The 14201-nt window shown below is 37.5% G+C and overlaps 1 protein-coding gene and 2 non-coding genes across 3 annotated transcripts; 1 reads left to right on the plus strand and 2 right to left on the minus strand.

Moving 5' to 3' along the window:
• Positions 1 to 199: 199 nt before the first annotated feature.
• LOC108680515 (fucose mutarotase) lies at positions 200 to 7633 on the minus strand. Its single transcript, XM_018169345.2, has 4 exons — positions 7432 to 7633; positions 973 to 1118; positions 493 to 683; positions 200 to 343 (listed from the first exon to the last, which is right to left on the minus strand). Exons 1-4 carry the CDS (start codon positions 7514 to 7516, stop codon positions 295 to 297), a joined length of 471 nt encoding a protein of 156 aa, XP_018024834.1. The 5' UTR covers positions 7517 to 7633; the 3' UTR covers positions 200 to 294.
• Positions 4512 to 4582, plus strand: Trnag-ccc. The gene has a single exon. It is a non-coding gene; the product is annotated as a tRNA-Gly (tRNA).
• Positions 7634 to 13708: 6075 nt separating the features above from the next.
• On the minus strand, positions 13709 to 13782 carry Trnan-guu. The gene has a single exon. It is a non-coding gene; the product is annotated as a tRNA-Asn (tRNA).
• Between the last annotated feature and the right edge of the window lie 419 nt (positions 13783 to 14201).

The following is a 14201-nucleotide window of genomic DNA, read 5'->3' on the forward strand; positions in this document are numbered from 1 at the left end:
GCAGTATTTGATTCTGGACCTGCGAGTAGAATCATAGATGTTCGCAATTCATAGAATCTCACTTCTGTATAACAATTGGCGATAGATTTGGCATGTAATCTCAGCTCAAATATTATTATTTCTGGTTACGAACATGTTTAAACACCCACGTCAGGGTCAAGAACAAAATTAGTTTAGAGGAAATGTTTAGTAAAAAAGCAAGTGTTTCATTTATTTATTATCATCAAGAAAAAAAGGATTTTTTATCGATCCAGCTGAGATTTTCTCCGCCGGCACGAAGAAATCGTCCCAAGCTCAGCAGACCCCTCGTGTCAGGATGACGTTGGCATACGGTGTGGTATCTCTGCAAATTCAAACAATTTGAAATTACTCACAAAAAAATTTCTTATGAATATCATCAAATGCGCTCAATAAATATTACTCTTTTTATATCAAGAGAGAATTATAATAATGTAAATTGTACATTTTGGAAGTTAGTTTTATTTTACGCACCCGGTTTGTATGATGGCGAAGGTTGATTTGCAGTATTCATAGAAGGCGAAGCGCTCGATGGGCTGGATTATGACGGACTTGTCGGTAACACCTTCACACTTGTTGGCCACATCGCGGTAGATCTCAACCACGGGCGCTAAATTGGACCCGCTTTTCTTTTGGTCCTCGGGCGTCATCTCCATCACGGCCATCTGACGATGAATACTAGTCACTAACAAATCAACATTTATTAACTTATTGACTTGAGTTGAACGAATTTATCTTCTAATAAAAACTTTCATATCTCAACATATTGTGAGGAAAACAAAAGCAAGTTTTATATATTGTCAAGCGTTAATATACGAACATTTCGCAATGAAATGAGACGTTTCCTTTTTAAAATCGTGTTTGTTTTTGATATAGCGCGTCATATCAATTAGTATAGTAGTAGTCAATTTCCATCAGTGCATTTTAGCTATTATCAAAACACGTTTTCTTCACCTGCCACTTATGGTACCAGTCCAGCGGCATGAGTTGCAGGATGGCAGGCAGTAGTGTTGAGATAGACACCCCATCAGCTCGGTACTCCTTAGGCCGTCCCTCTCCCATGCACAAGCTGTGCGTTGGGAAGTTCATGTCAGCAAGCACTGGAAGGAAACATGACAAGTGCATTAGGTAATGTAGTAGTTAATTGATGGACGATTATATCGCTAAAGTATGGGTTATTTTATAGATGGATGAAACAGCAGCCAGGACAGACTGAATCGATCTAATTTATCAATAAATACGATATTACGAAGACTATCATAAAAATATTCAGCCACAAGAAACATCAGTTCACATTTATACAAAGTTTTTCATCCATCAAGTTTAAAACGATTCTAAAAGTAACATTTTACGGCAATACTTCCACAAAATTCCCGAAATTTTGGCTTATGTGTTCTTCGTTTTTATCAATAACTCAAATCGAGAAGCGATCTTTCACACAAAATTAGTTGCTGTACTAGTTCATAAATCTTTCATAAATATACAGTATATAGAGGTCATATAGCTAAAATATTGCAATTGAATGTTAGTCAAATAAAATCCGTGGCTGTGGCCGTTATAGGCCAAATGAAGCGATGGAGGAATAATTTCTTGACGGATTGCGTACGCAGAGAAAGTAAATATCAATTAAATGCATCCGGTGATTCAAGCTTAACTGGGAAAAGCTCATTCCTCTAAAATATTTTACCCATGACGACGGTCAAGATCTTTCAATATATGATCCCAGCACAGGATGGAAACTCCCTTCCGACACCGAACTCCGGGTTCTTACGATTGCACAACAGGCAAAGACTCGCGTCACGACCACGAATTGTGTCTGACTAAATCTAAGTCAGAGAAAAAACTTATTATAAATTGATACCACGCAGGCTATCTCAATGGCTAATATAATTTATTTATTGGCAACAATCGATCAAGGGGTTAGCTACAAGACTGCCAGTAACATACATAGCCAATCTTGCAACGAGTTCACTGTAATGCGAGTCATTACGATTATTGGCAAATACATTTATGAATATCAAGAAAATTTAGCATATTTTCAAAAAAGATAATACCATATTCATAATTAGTTACGTGAAATATGCACTAATCTCCTATATACGTAGCAAGGACATGTACAACCTATATTGACAAAGCATGAAACGTTAAGAAGCAAAAAAGTTGAAAATTGCAGACAAATTAATAAAATAACCAATTAAAGTTTGTATGAATTGCGTTTCTGTCATAGAATATTTAATTTTTAAATTTTTAGAAAATTTGCACGAGAAGGAGCCAAAACTGAAGACTCAATAGATCACGGGGACATTGCATTGCTGAATATGAATGAGGTAGATGAGGGAGTAGATTGTCATGACGGTAACTTCAGCCACAATGCTCAGCTAATTTGTTATTAAAGTTTCGTGAAGTTTATCCGCGTGTGTGCAGTGCACTCAATAGGTACTGCTAAAGTATTGAAAATTGCACGTGGAAGAAAAGATACTAATTGCACGTTTACATTAGAGAATTATCTCATGAATAAAACTTGCTATTTCTTCGACATTATCTTAGATGTAAGTTACAGTTTCGATTACGGATATGAGAATTAATTTCTAAGTTCATAATTTTGATAAAAATTCAAAAATTCCACAATTTTGAAAAAATTTTATCATAATGTAAGAATAAGAAAGCATCTGGTACGATAAGAAAATAAACGAGCTTAATTTCAACCTTATTAAGCAATTGCAGGGAACGATGCCAAATGGGTACTCAAACCGGCAGGGTAGAAATAGATAGTCTAAAAACTTATACCTGGGGAAAACTGTGAATACTTAATCGTGTTATGACAGCAGCTCAGCTATCAACGTAAATCTTACAAATTCACAATGGAGATAGAAGCCAATTGTAAAGAGTTGGGCTTATTGTTACTCGAGTCAACGGTTAATATGACTTATGTACAATGTTTAGGGAATTGAAACATTGCAAAAAGGATGTAAATTTATGAAAATCGTTTTAGAAAGAATTTGAACCTAATTACTGTGTCGGGTCGTGAGGGCCGGAGATAACTATGGTATTGGACAGGAGAGAAGACAGACCCTTAGAATATCACGCTCAACTACCTAAAATTTTAAAATTTTGTAGAAAATTAAATGTCAAAAATCAAAGATACCTAAGGGTTTTGTGTGATGCAATGTGAGTGGCTTGCTCATGTGTTATAGTTTCTATGTGTCACTATTATATTCGGACTTCAGAAGACTTTCATTCTTACAAAAAGTTAAAAAGTTCATGCGAACTTTTTGGACCACAACACAATTATTAAATTTCTTGACTACATCGATTACATTTCGCCAACTCGAGAGAAGGCGACGTGACAGGCGGAGTGATGATAAAAATGTGTACAGGTATAATCTTCAGCCGAAATACATGCTAAAGTGCTGAAGTAGAGGAACTGCACCATACGAAATTTCTTGTGCCCATACATGGAGTCTAATAACGATGTCACATCAAATTTTTAGAATACGCCAGTTTCTCAACACAGACAGGTCCATGAGTGATAAACAATCAATAGCTAAAAACAAAGTTTTCACACGCCATTTGAATTTTACGAAAGTGAAGTTCAGTAAAGCAATACGGTTCAGGCGCGGGATAATCTGTATAAATGAAGTCTTGGATAGTGGGCCAGCGCGCACGCGCAGAATGCGCTCCGTCATTAAGGTTGACATCGGAAAGGAAATTGCGCCATTCCAAGCCACTAGTCTCGTGCATTACAAAGCAGAGAATGCGTGTGTCCATATTGTGTCTAGACATCTTGCCCTGAAATGCAAGCAATGGGAGATCCCGGGGAAAATGTGGGAAAGCGAACAATGTTATGAATTATTTCGAGGTTTCACACATCGCAGCATTTGAGCTAAGGCACCATGGCAATGCTGGAAGATATTCAAATCCTGATGAAATCTTACAAGTTCGTTTCTAATTCTTCTCTCGTGCAATTAGGTACCTGCGATTCGTTCGAGATTAGAGCGACATACTCAAGTGTCATACGTCCCGTGTTTTTTTTTCAGCTACATACAGCACAGGAAATTAAACATTTTGAAGTGGCAATAATTCTTTCTCACAAGGAACATTTGGTGAGGAAATTCCCCGAAACCTTCAAGAAAATAAATTTGACGCGCGAGGAAAGACAGCAAGCGTGGCGAATGTCTCGAAATGTGTGAAAGAACTGACCCTAATTTTTATATCTAATGCAACAGAGAAACTAGAGACAGGAAGAGCACCTGACAGCGAGGAATGCACCAAGATTGAGAGATCATAACTTGGGACAATTTTCAGAACGGATGTATTTCTGATTTTTTTTGAGATTCTTCAAAGTCTTCTGTAATATTAAACTTGTGTGCAATTATGGTAGGAGTTTTAGTAAAATTAACGTTTCAACTAGTCAAATTTTCCAATATGGGCGAGGCGTTGACAGTGGTGGTGATGGATAATCACAAAAAAAGATGTCCATAAGTAATAGGTATGCACCGCTGGTGTAGTGGTATCATGCAAGATTCCCATTCTTGTGAGCCGGGTTCGATTCCCGGGCGGCGCAAAACGTTTTTAATTAATATGAAACAAAAGAGTAATAATGCAAATAAGCAGGCACTCAAAGACTTAGCAATCGTCGGGATAAATTCTAAACACAATCAAATTCACGTAGTTATACCTCGAAATATTGATGGATAGAAAACGAAAAGAAAATTGTTGACATGGGTGACAATATTTGGAACTTTGGAGTAGTTCCAAATATTGTTCTAAAACCTCTAACGATTGTAGATCTAATCACAAAGTCATGTTCTTATAACTAATAATCGCAGAGAGCATGTAAACTGTTATTTGTCTCGAAAAATACAAGCAGGCAGGTGCTTATAATGTTGGCTATTTATTCATGCATGAACAAAATTCAACTGAAAAGTAGCACTTCATTAAAGCATTTAAATAGTTTGGATTTCTTAAAGACAGCAAAAAATAACCGATATTGTTTATTGAAATGCTTTTTGGGACACAATGAAAAACAATGCCTCGTAATCCGCGAAATGAACACTCTCCACTGAGAGATGTCAAAACTCAACATGTGACAGTCATTATTAGCTTTAATTAAGTATATTTATACTACACAATATTCCGATAAATCTAGATTTAATCGGAGTAATTCATATAAAGTTAACGTAAATCGGTTTAAATAATGAGGGCTAAGGCTTGAAGTCTGTTCAACTTGTGGTCATAGAAGACTATATTTCCATAAGCGGCGAGACTAAAGAAGAGGCGGATTCCCAGTTTTTGTGTTTTACCTAACAAGGCGTCGGTGATCGCGGCGAACGCAACGGTAGCGGCCTCGCTTCATCTGGCAACACAAAGCAGCAAGTATATAAGATAATGGTCTCAACATGTCTGAATAATCGCCGTCCAACACCTCGTTCTCACTCAGAAAGTCCGACACTCGATCCAGGTGATCAAAGTGGCACCGCCAGTGTCACGTTTAGCTCACTTTAAATTAGAGTTCCAGAGTCGCGATTGTTTCCCCGACCGAGATTTTCTGGCATCTCAAGGAGTCTTAACAACTTGCGCTCCCCAAAGGCCCAAACTCTTTGATGCAAGCGCCCGACAGGCCGCGCGGTAAGAAGAGAGACGAAACTAATTTCGTAATATATTGACTGGTACGCATATATATATATATATATTCATGAGCTTGCAGTTCATCACTGGAATACTACGAAACAGAGCTCGGTTTCAAAGAAATTGCCTGGAAAGCGAAGTCAAATGATTGGAACGAATCTATTCCACGTGATGAAATTGAAAAAAAAAATTAATATCGCAACGATGCTTAAACATGTCGGTAAAGTTAAGGAAAACATACACGAGCTTTAATACTACATTGTTGAGCCTAGCAAGCTCTTGCATCATGCAGGTCACGACCCGGAAGCCAAGGAGCGGCGCCTAAGGGATAGCTCTAAACTTCATTCAAACTTCACACTGAAGGAAAACCGCAAATTTATTCTTCTACATAGAGTAACGTTCACGAAAATATATCTAAGTGGCAGATGCATCAGTAAAAATTGATTACCCTTAATTTTTCTTACATTTTTACGTAAATTTTGAAGATTTTACCGTAAATTTCACCTTCAGTCTGAGTCATCCATCATAGAAACACTGGGACGAGTTCAGGAGTGTCTGCTTATGCCCGCAGCGTAGTTTCATCGTCTGTTTAGCATACAATCGAGGCAAGAGGGTCCATCGCATGCCTGTCATCGCCGTTCAAAACTCAAGGAGCGTCTGACTAACATGGAGTTTGAGAGAAGGAAAACTGGCCAGATAATAAAAAAAAAGACATCACAATCCCATCACTACTTGTCATAACTGAACGTTACATCGCAATCCCATCACTACTTGTCATAACTGAACGTTCCATCGCAGTCCCATCACTACTTGTCACAACTAAACGTTACATCGCAATCCCATCACTACTTGTCATAACTAAACGTTACATCGCAATCCCATCACTACTTGTCATAACTAAACGTTACATCGCTATCCCATCGCATCACTACTTGTCATAACCGAACGTTGCAGTGCGTGTGGCATTATTGGACTACTTTGATGTAAGAATGTTAAGGGGAATATATGATCAGCTGAACATGACAATAAAACCTTACTGTCACCGATCAAATCATCATTTTCGTTTATTTAAACAATGAATGCACCCAAATTTATCATTATCAGGCGAAGTAAACTGTCTGAAATGTTAGATAAACAAATGTGTGATTAACTAGAGAATAGAACTCGATCACAATAAAAGCAATCGTCATATACCTACATTTTATTTTTATCCTTGGTCAAGGTTAATATTTTCGGCTGAAATTTCCTTATGTTCCAGTAATATGATACAGAATCAGGTTTCCGATGTATGTGATGGGCTTTCTATTACAATAACTACCGTATATCATTTAACTGGCGTATAATTGACTTGCCTTATTTTGATATGTTAACATTATTTTGAACTATTTGATTACATTACCTACTAATGCAGACAGGGTGGTTCGTGATATCTGTTAGTGTTGCAGGTACAAAGCTGTTTGTACCTGTAGCCTTTAATACCCAGTATCGGTAGTGCTCAAAATCTAGACACGCACAGTGCTTATAATAATGGTCCTCAATTAATAATAACATGACTTTATTTTGCAATAATAACGTCTGAAATGATAGAAACTTATTTTCAAATTATCATTTATCATTAGTCGGCGACCTTCAATGACATATCAAGACCAACGGAAATGTGCCAGACTCAGCTGAACGAATGTCTTGAAGTTAACACTACCAGCTTAATTCACACAATTATATTCGTGCAACCGAACCCTTGAATGTTCCTACCCCCCAACGCCCCTCGCCGGCGACAGCACTAACCGATTTGGTCTCCATGCCCAGTGACTGCTAGCAGATGAAGGATGTCGGGTGACAGTGCGTCTGGAATGCCCTTCAGACGACCCATTTTGAGTACTTTTCTACCCTGCAATTATACTATATTTTCCAAAAATTACACTTCAAGCAACGGACACCTGTACTATCAACCAAATCATGGACAACTGGCCACGCAGGCAGTTTGTGGAGTGTGTAGATAAGTTTAGATGCCAGACGCACGATGCGCCTGCCATTTGTTCTTCAACAAATTTGCGCTCGTTGAACTTGAATGCAGTGCAACTCCCCGTTAGAATTACGTCTCTTAACCGTCAAAGATTGGCTTGTCAATGAGCCATTATGCTATCTGTCAGTTTCTGAAGCTTCTTCTATTCACGATGATTTTCAACAATACTTTCGATTCATGAATGTTTGACAGCTATTGAATACAAATATTTATCCAATTGTTTTACTTCCTCAATAGGTCGTTTGTAATTATTTAAAAATCAGTTTGGGCAGAGGATCGAGCATCTCATATAAGTTAAGAACGCGAAGCTTAATAAGTGCGTCTTAAAGAATCGAAAGTGCGTTTGGGAATTGAATTTTCTTGATATAAGTTTCACGGCAGAGAATAAACCAAAAAGATTTTCGGCTCTGGCCAGTAATAGTGCCTCTCGATAATATTTAGTTCAAAATCAAAACTCGCTTTAAAATCGAACCGCGGGTCGCACTCTACAGGAAATGTATGACAAATAAGTTTATACCTGTACGTACATATATTATATATTTCCTCACCCATATAATTGGATGACCTGAACGTATATATCATACCAGTGAACTGGCACATTTTGACCGCTGCCCACTTCAACGGATAAATAAAACTAAGGATGGAAGGAGTTTAAAGGTGAACGAAATCTCCTTTTTATGGAGGACTAATGGAAAGACGAATTGAAACAACGATAATTGCGTCTTCAAGTGTTCATGAAATTGAAAACCAGACACACTAGCATACTTAAAGAGATAAGAACTGCATGACTGAAAAAAGTTACAGACCTACGGATTAGTCTCCAACCGATTTCCCATGGATGACGCCCCAGAATGAATTATTTCTCTGATCATTTTGGGGTGTCGAGCAAGCAACTGACCAGGAGGAAACACATGGTGCTCACAAATAGCAATTGAGTAGCTGCAGGACCTCAGCCAAGCAGTCATTCAACTTGGACTGTGATGCTCGAAATTGTGACACCAAGATTGAGCTGGAAAAATATATTTAGGGGCTATCACTTCCTTCGTCGTTTCAATGCATTCGAATTTTACACACCGTTTTTTAACTCCAGGCTGGAGTTGTCTTATTTACTTTTCTAAATATATTTATTTACTTTTCCTAAATTTCTAATGATTAGCTAAAATTGTATCAGACACTTATCACTTGTGATACATTCCCCTACCCTGATGTTGGTTACTTAATAGTTTCACACTGATCCTAAAGTAATTCTTCACATAAGCCTAACAAACAGCAGGCATATTTTGAATTAACAGGCTTATTTCAGTGTGTCTTAATAATTTTCGCGTAGTTAGCCTCTCGCAGCCGTAGAACCCAGCAAGACAAAATAGGACACCAAACATATTGCCACTGTTCATGCATCAAATTCAAAACCTAGACCGCGAGGTATGTCGGAGGGATGCTGAGTTCTCTCCTTCACAAATTGGCAGGGATTTTCAGCCCAGCAACTTTGACCGCCTACTTTGAGGTGCTCAGTGAAATCTATGACTTTCCTCTGCACATTTAAGTGCTTGAATAGAAGTGCGAATGATCACGATTAATATTGGTATAGTTAAACCGTTTTTATTGCTTAGCGGTAGCATTGTAGACAAATTCATGCGTTAGTTACATTGGATTTATTCATAATTCATCGCTTCGGACACAAACTTTCTTGGGGCAATTCGACCTCTTATTTTTCAATGCCGGTTGTGTAGGATTTGAAATTAATGATGATTCAAATTTTATTGTATGCATATTTGTCTAATTTGTGTGTTAGAATGTGAAGCCTTTTATCGCAAATATATTTAGGCTATTTAAATACGTATCCAGGCTACTTATCGTGTCGGGATAATACCTTGACCAGATAATTTATTCTATTGGGAGAATAGCAAGGCATTGCATAACTGCGAGGAAGTGACTGGGTGAAAAATTTAAAATTTGATTTCCAAGTTTTCATGTATGAATTTAATTTACGAGACGCATAATTGTTTAGGATATATTTGACAGGAGTCCAATGGGATATCTATATATTTTTTATTCAAAATGTAAGTTTTAACAGGTTAACAGGTCTTCTTTTAATTATCATGTGTCCATTTTATTGTTAATAACGAATTCGGGAATGCGAGATTCTGAAATTGCAGCGATTATTGAACCCGCCAAATATGCGAAGCTAAACTGCTAGTATAAAATAAAAATTGAGTCCAAATAATTAGTTGGATATTAATTGCGATGAATTGATAAAAAGGATTTCTCAAATCACGCGCATTACCTATCCCAAATGACGCACGGATCACGAAATTATTATATGCATTTCCTGTTAATTTTTCATGTTTAAAAAGAGAACATTTTTTAATTGGATCTGTACCTATTTTTCTTCCTGATGAACCTGTCACGTGATGAGAAAAATACCATGTCTCAAAAACACTAACAATTACTATAAAAAAACCGCTCTTACTATAATAACTATGTCGCTTTTCTTTTCATTGAATATTCATGCATTTGGTAATTAAATGCCAAGAAATCTGAGCAGTAAGAAATGCGAACTCACGACCTCCGAAACAAATAAAAAATTAAACAAGTCACCCTTCACCCGACATCCCACATGGGCAGTCTGAAACGGAAACAGGATGTGGCATTGGAATTCCAGTCGAGTAGGCATAAAAGTTTGATAAATATAGCTATTTATAGCAGCCTAAATGTATAAAGAAAATTTTTAATTTTTGTTTTATATTGACTCATAATAATAATGCTCAAATTGGACAATTTAAACTGTAATATTCGAAGGCATGACATTAAATCACCTTAGGTAAGGTGCATGGAACACTGAAAAAATATCATATACAGGCAATGACCAGCTATACTGGATCTCCATTTATTGAAAGCAGCAGACAGGCCGCATTATTCTTAACCGGACACAATTATTTCTATGCATTGGACTAATTCTACCATAAACATGTCAGTGATAACAAACATGTCAGTGATAACAAACATGTCAGTAATAACAAACATGTCAGTGATAACAAACATGCCAGTGATAACAAACATGTCAGTGATAACAAACATGTCAGTGATAACAAACATATCCGTGATAAACATGTCAATGATAACAAAGTTCACGAGATGATCAATGAAGTCGAGAAGGCTCGCGCCGCGTTTCCTGCACGCGCGCGATGGGAAGGAAATGCCGCATGTGGCCCCAGGAGGGGAACGAGGCTGCGTTAATTACGTTGCGACATGACCGCGGCGATCAGGGCCCAAGGATCGTACTATCAAAACTCGCATAATTGAGTACATGTAGCCGGCCTAAGAACACGAAGCGGCCTTAGTAAATGCAGCGGCGTAGGTACTCGTAGCGGCTTAGTATGCGTATAGCAGGCTAAGTACACGAAGATGCCTTCGTTAATGTAGCAGCCTAAGTACACGAAGATGCCTTAGTAAATGTAGCAGCCTAAGGACACGCAGATGCCTTAGTAAATGCAGCAGCCTAAGTACACGCAGATGCCTTAGTTAATTAATGCAGCGGCCTAAGTTCACGCGGATGCCTTAGTAAATGCAGCGGCCTAAGAGGACGTAGCGGCCTTAGTAAATGCAGTGACCTAAGTTCACGTAGTGGCCGATTTCTCGTCTGTGATTGGTAGGTTTAGATTGAGAAGCCGTCAGAGATTTGCTGGCGGAGTTATATGGACTCTTAATTGTTTTTGACATTATAGCGCCAGGCCTTGTGGTAAGGTACCACTCCTTTCTGTGAGATATCCGAGAATTGTAGGGACCTCCTATAATAATAGCGACCTCCTACATGCAAGAGAGCAAGGACATTATATACATGTGCTTTTCTGCGCTTTATGATCATACGTACAGAGTTTGGCACCTATCATGCACACGCATGGCTTTCAATGGTTACTTTTTTCGTATTCGTTAAATGCCGTGTATGAATATCGTGCATTTCTGTAAATCATACGACGCTCCGTTTACTAATGATGAGTGCAGTTCCATAAGGATTTTATTTTGCGAATAAAATGTAAACATGTGGCTGATATGTAAATGCTTACGAATTCATTTGCAATTCCATGATTTCATATACGGTTCCTGTTCAGAAACTCAAGCTCAAACTTGGGCGTAAACGAAAACTTAGGCGTAAACATCAGTTGAAATTGCTTAGGTAATTAGGCAAAATAATTTCATTAATAATGTCTTTCTTTCAGTATACATAGTTCAGTGTTACCTCCCAGCAAAGTTCAATGTTACCTCAGATTGTTCAGTGTTACCTCCCACTGAACAATCACGGACATGAAGCTGGTGGAAGAACGTGAGCGGTACAATCGTTGACGCAGAATGTTGACAGCATCGTTGACGCAGAATGTTGACAGCATCGTTGACGCAGAATGTTGATAGCATCGTTGACACATAATGCTGACAGCATCGTTAACGCAGAATGTTGATAGCATCGTCAACGCAGAATGTTGACAGCATCGTTGACAAGAAATGTTGACAAAATCGTTCACACGGAAATGTTGACAGCATCGTTGATATGACAACTGAAACAATATACATTTTGAATTATCCATTTTCATTTTTTTAATGATCTAAATTTTGTTTAACTTTAATAACCGTTAACTTATAACTTTTTTTGCTTAAAAAAGAATTGGGTTCTTCAATCCAATTTAACGGTCCTAGTTAATTTAAACAACATCGTTTGAAGCAGAGCATTAATCGTGATGTATATCATTCAAATTATCATTCATTTGTTGTAGATTATAACAATTTTCATGCAGTGGATGTACATTACTCGAATTGGCAAAAATTCAGTATAAAAATATTAGAATTTCAAAAATTATATTTAATATGTGAATTATAAGAAAAACGTCGCAATTGAAGACGTGGAATACGAGTGGCAACAAGCGCTGTGGCCTAACGAGGGGCCACAGCCCTCGTGAGGGGCGCCTCTTTTGAGGCCGTCACGTAGGCCTCCCGATGACCTCAGCGGTCAGCTTTTCAAATCTCTGCTTCAAAGCAAACAAGAAATAAACAAGCCTGGAATTATCACGCTTATATATGCCCGGAAATAAAAAAATATAACTCAGTACCCACTGCAGTGAGTGACAGAGAGCGCATTTTCTCGTCGACGAAAACTTGAGGTCACGGACATACAGACAGACAGACAGACGGACGGACATGGCGAGCACAATAGTGCATTTTTCCATAAATGAGAAAATGTGCTAAAAATGAATAGGCCTTCAGGCATTTTTGGGTATTTTGTTTTTTTAGGTTTTTAACATTTGTATTGGTAAGTTTAAGCTTCTTCTACTCACGTTGGGTTTTTGTGCTTATGTGCAATGATTGTTGTAATGTTAGATCTAAGATATAAACAGTTGCTATTCATAAGCCTCGAATTATTGATGTGCACTTTTTAGTATTTTTATATTGTGGAGTTGTTTATCATAGCGAAATCGTTCCTAACACAATTAAGATGACTTAGTTAATTATATCAGTCAATCATAGATCAGTATATTTGATAACCACGATATAATTTTCATCCTTGAAATTTATTATCATCATGAATGTGTGCAGGATTATATTGACGGTTCTGTAAAGATATTTATCGAATATATAGATTTGAAATTTATTCATCATTCTAAGTTCAGGAATAGAAGTTAGGTTCATATAAGTATGATATAACATTGGAATATATAACGCTCATGTCCTGCAGGTTAATGCAGCATTTGTTCACACAGATTTTTCGTCGTCTAATTTTGCTCTCTAAATTAAAATTGTCTCAGTAATTCTGGCATAGAACATTGTAATTAATTCGAATTTTCCCGATTATAGGTTTAAGATGGAAAATTAAAGGCATATTAGCCTACACGAATTACTTTAGAATCTACCCCATAACTTATGTTTATCCTCTCCTGAGAACAAAGTTCATGTTTTAAAGTCACCACTCCAATCTCTCATGTCATCACTTTCTCTCTACCTGCTAAGCATGAGAGAGGAAGAATTCGTTCAACTTGTTTTAGAAAACATTCTCGCCCCCGGGTGGGCTCGAACCACCAACCTTTCGGTTAACAGCCGAACGCGCTTACCAATTGCGCCACGGAGGCGATGGTGCTTACTCTCTGTTTTCCATAAGTTGTACGACAATTCATACATATGAGTGCAAGCTTATTTGGATGTATTAGGATTCAATCACTGATGTCACTGCCAAATGTGTTTCAAACATTGCTAATCAACACGCAGTTAATCGAAAGAATTTGCCGTTTTGTATTGGATCAAAAATTCTGAGGTAATATTTCTAGTATTCTGAGGTAAGATTTCGAACTTTTGAACGACATCTTAAACTGCGTAAACTCTCACCATTTTATATGTGTAACAATATATATGATCGAGTAACAACCATTTGACCACATGTTTGACAACGCTATACGTATATCGGTTGCAAATGAAAACATATTTAATGAGGACATATTTAACTATGTGGTAACTGTGAGAACATATTGACAAGTGGCTTTAAAAATCTATC

The sequence above is a fragment of the Hyalella azteca genome, unplaced genomic scaffold, assembly GCF_000764305.2.
Source record: "Hyalella azteca isolate HAZT.00-mixed unplaced genomic scaffold, Hazt_2.0.2 contig9798, whole genome shotgun sequence".
NCBI lineage: Eukaryota > Metazoa > Arthropoda > Malacostraca > Amphipoda > Hyalellidae > Hyalella > Hyalella azteca.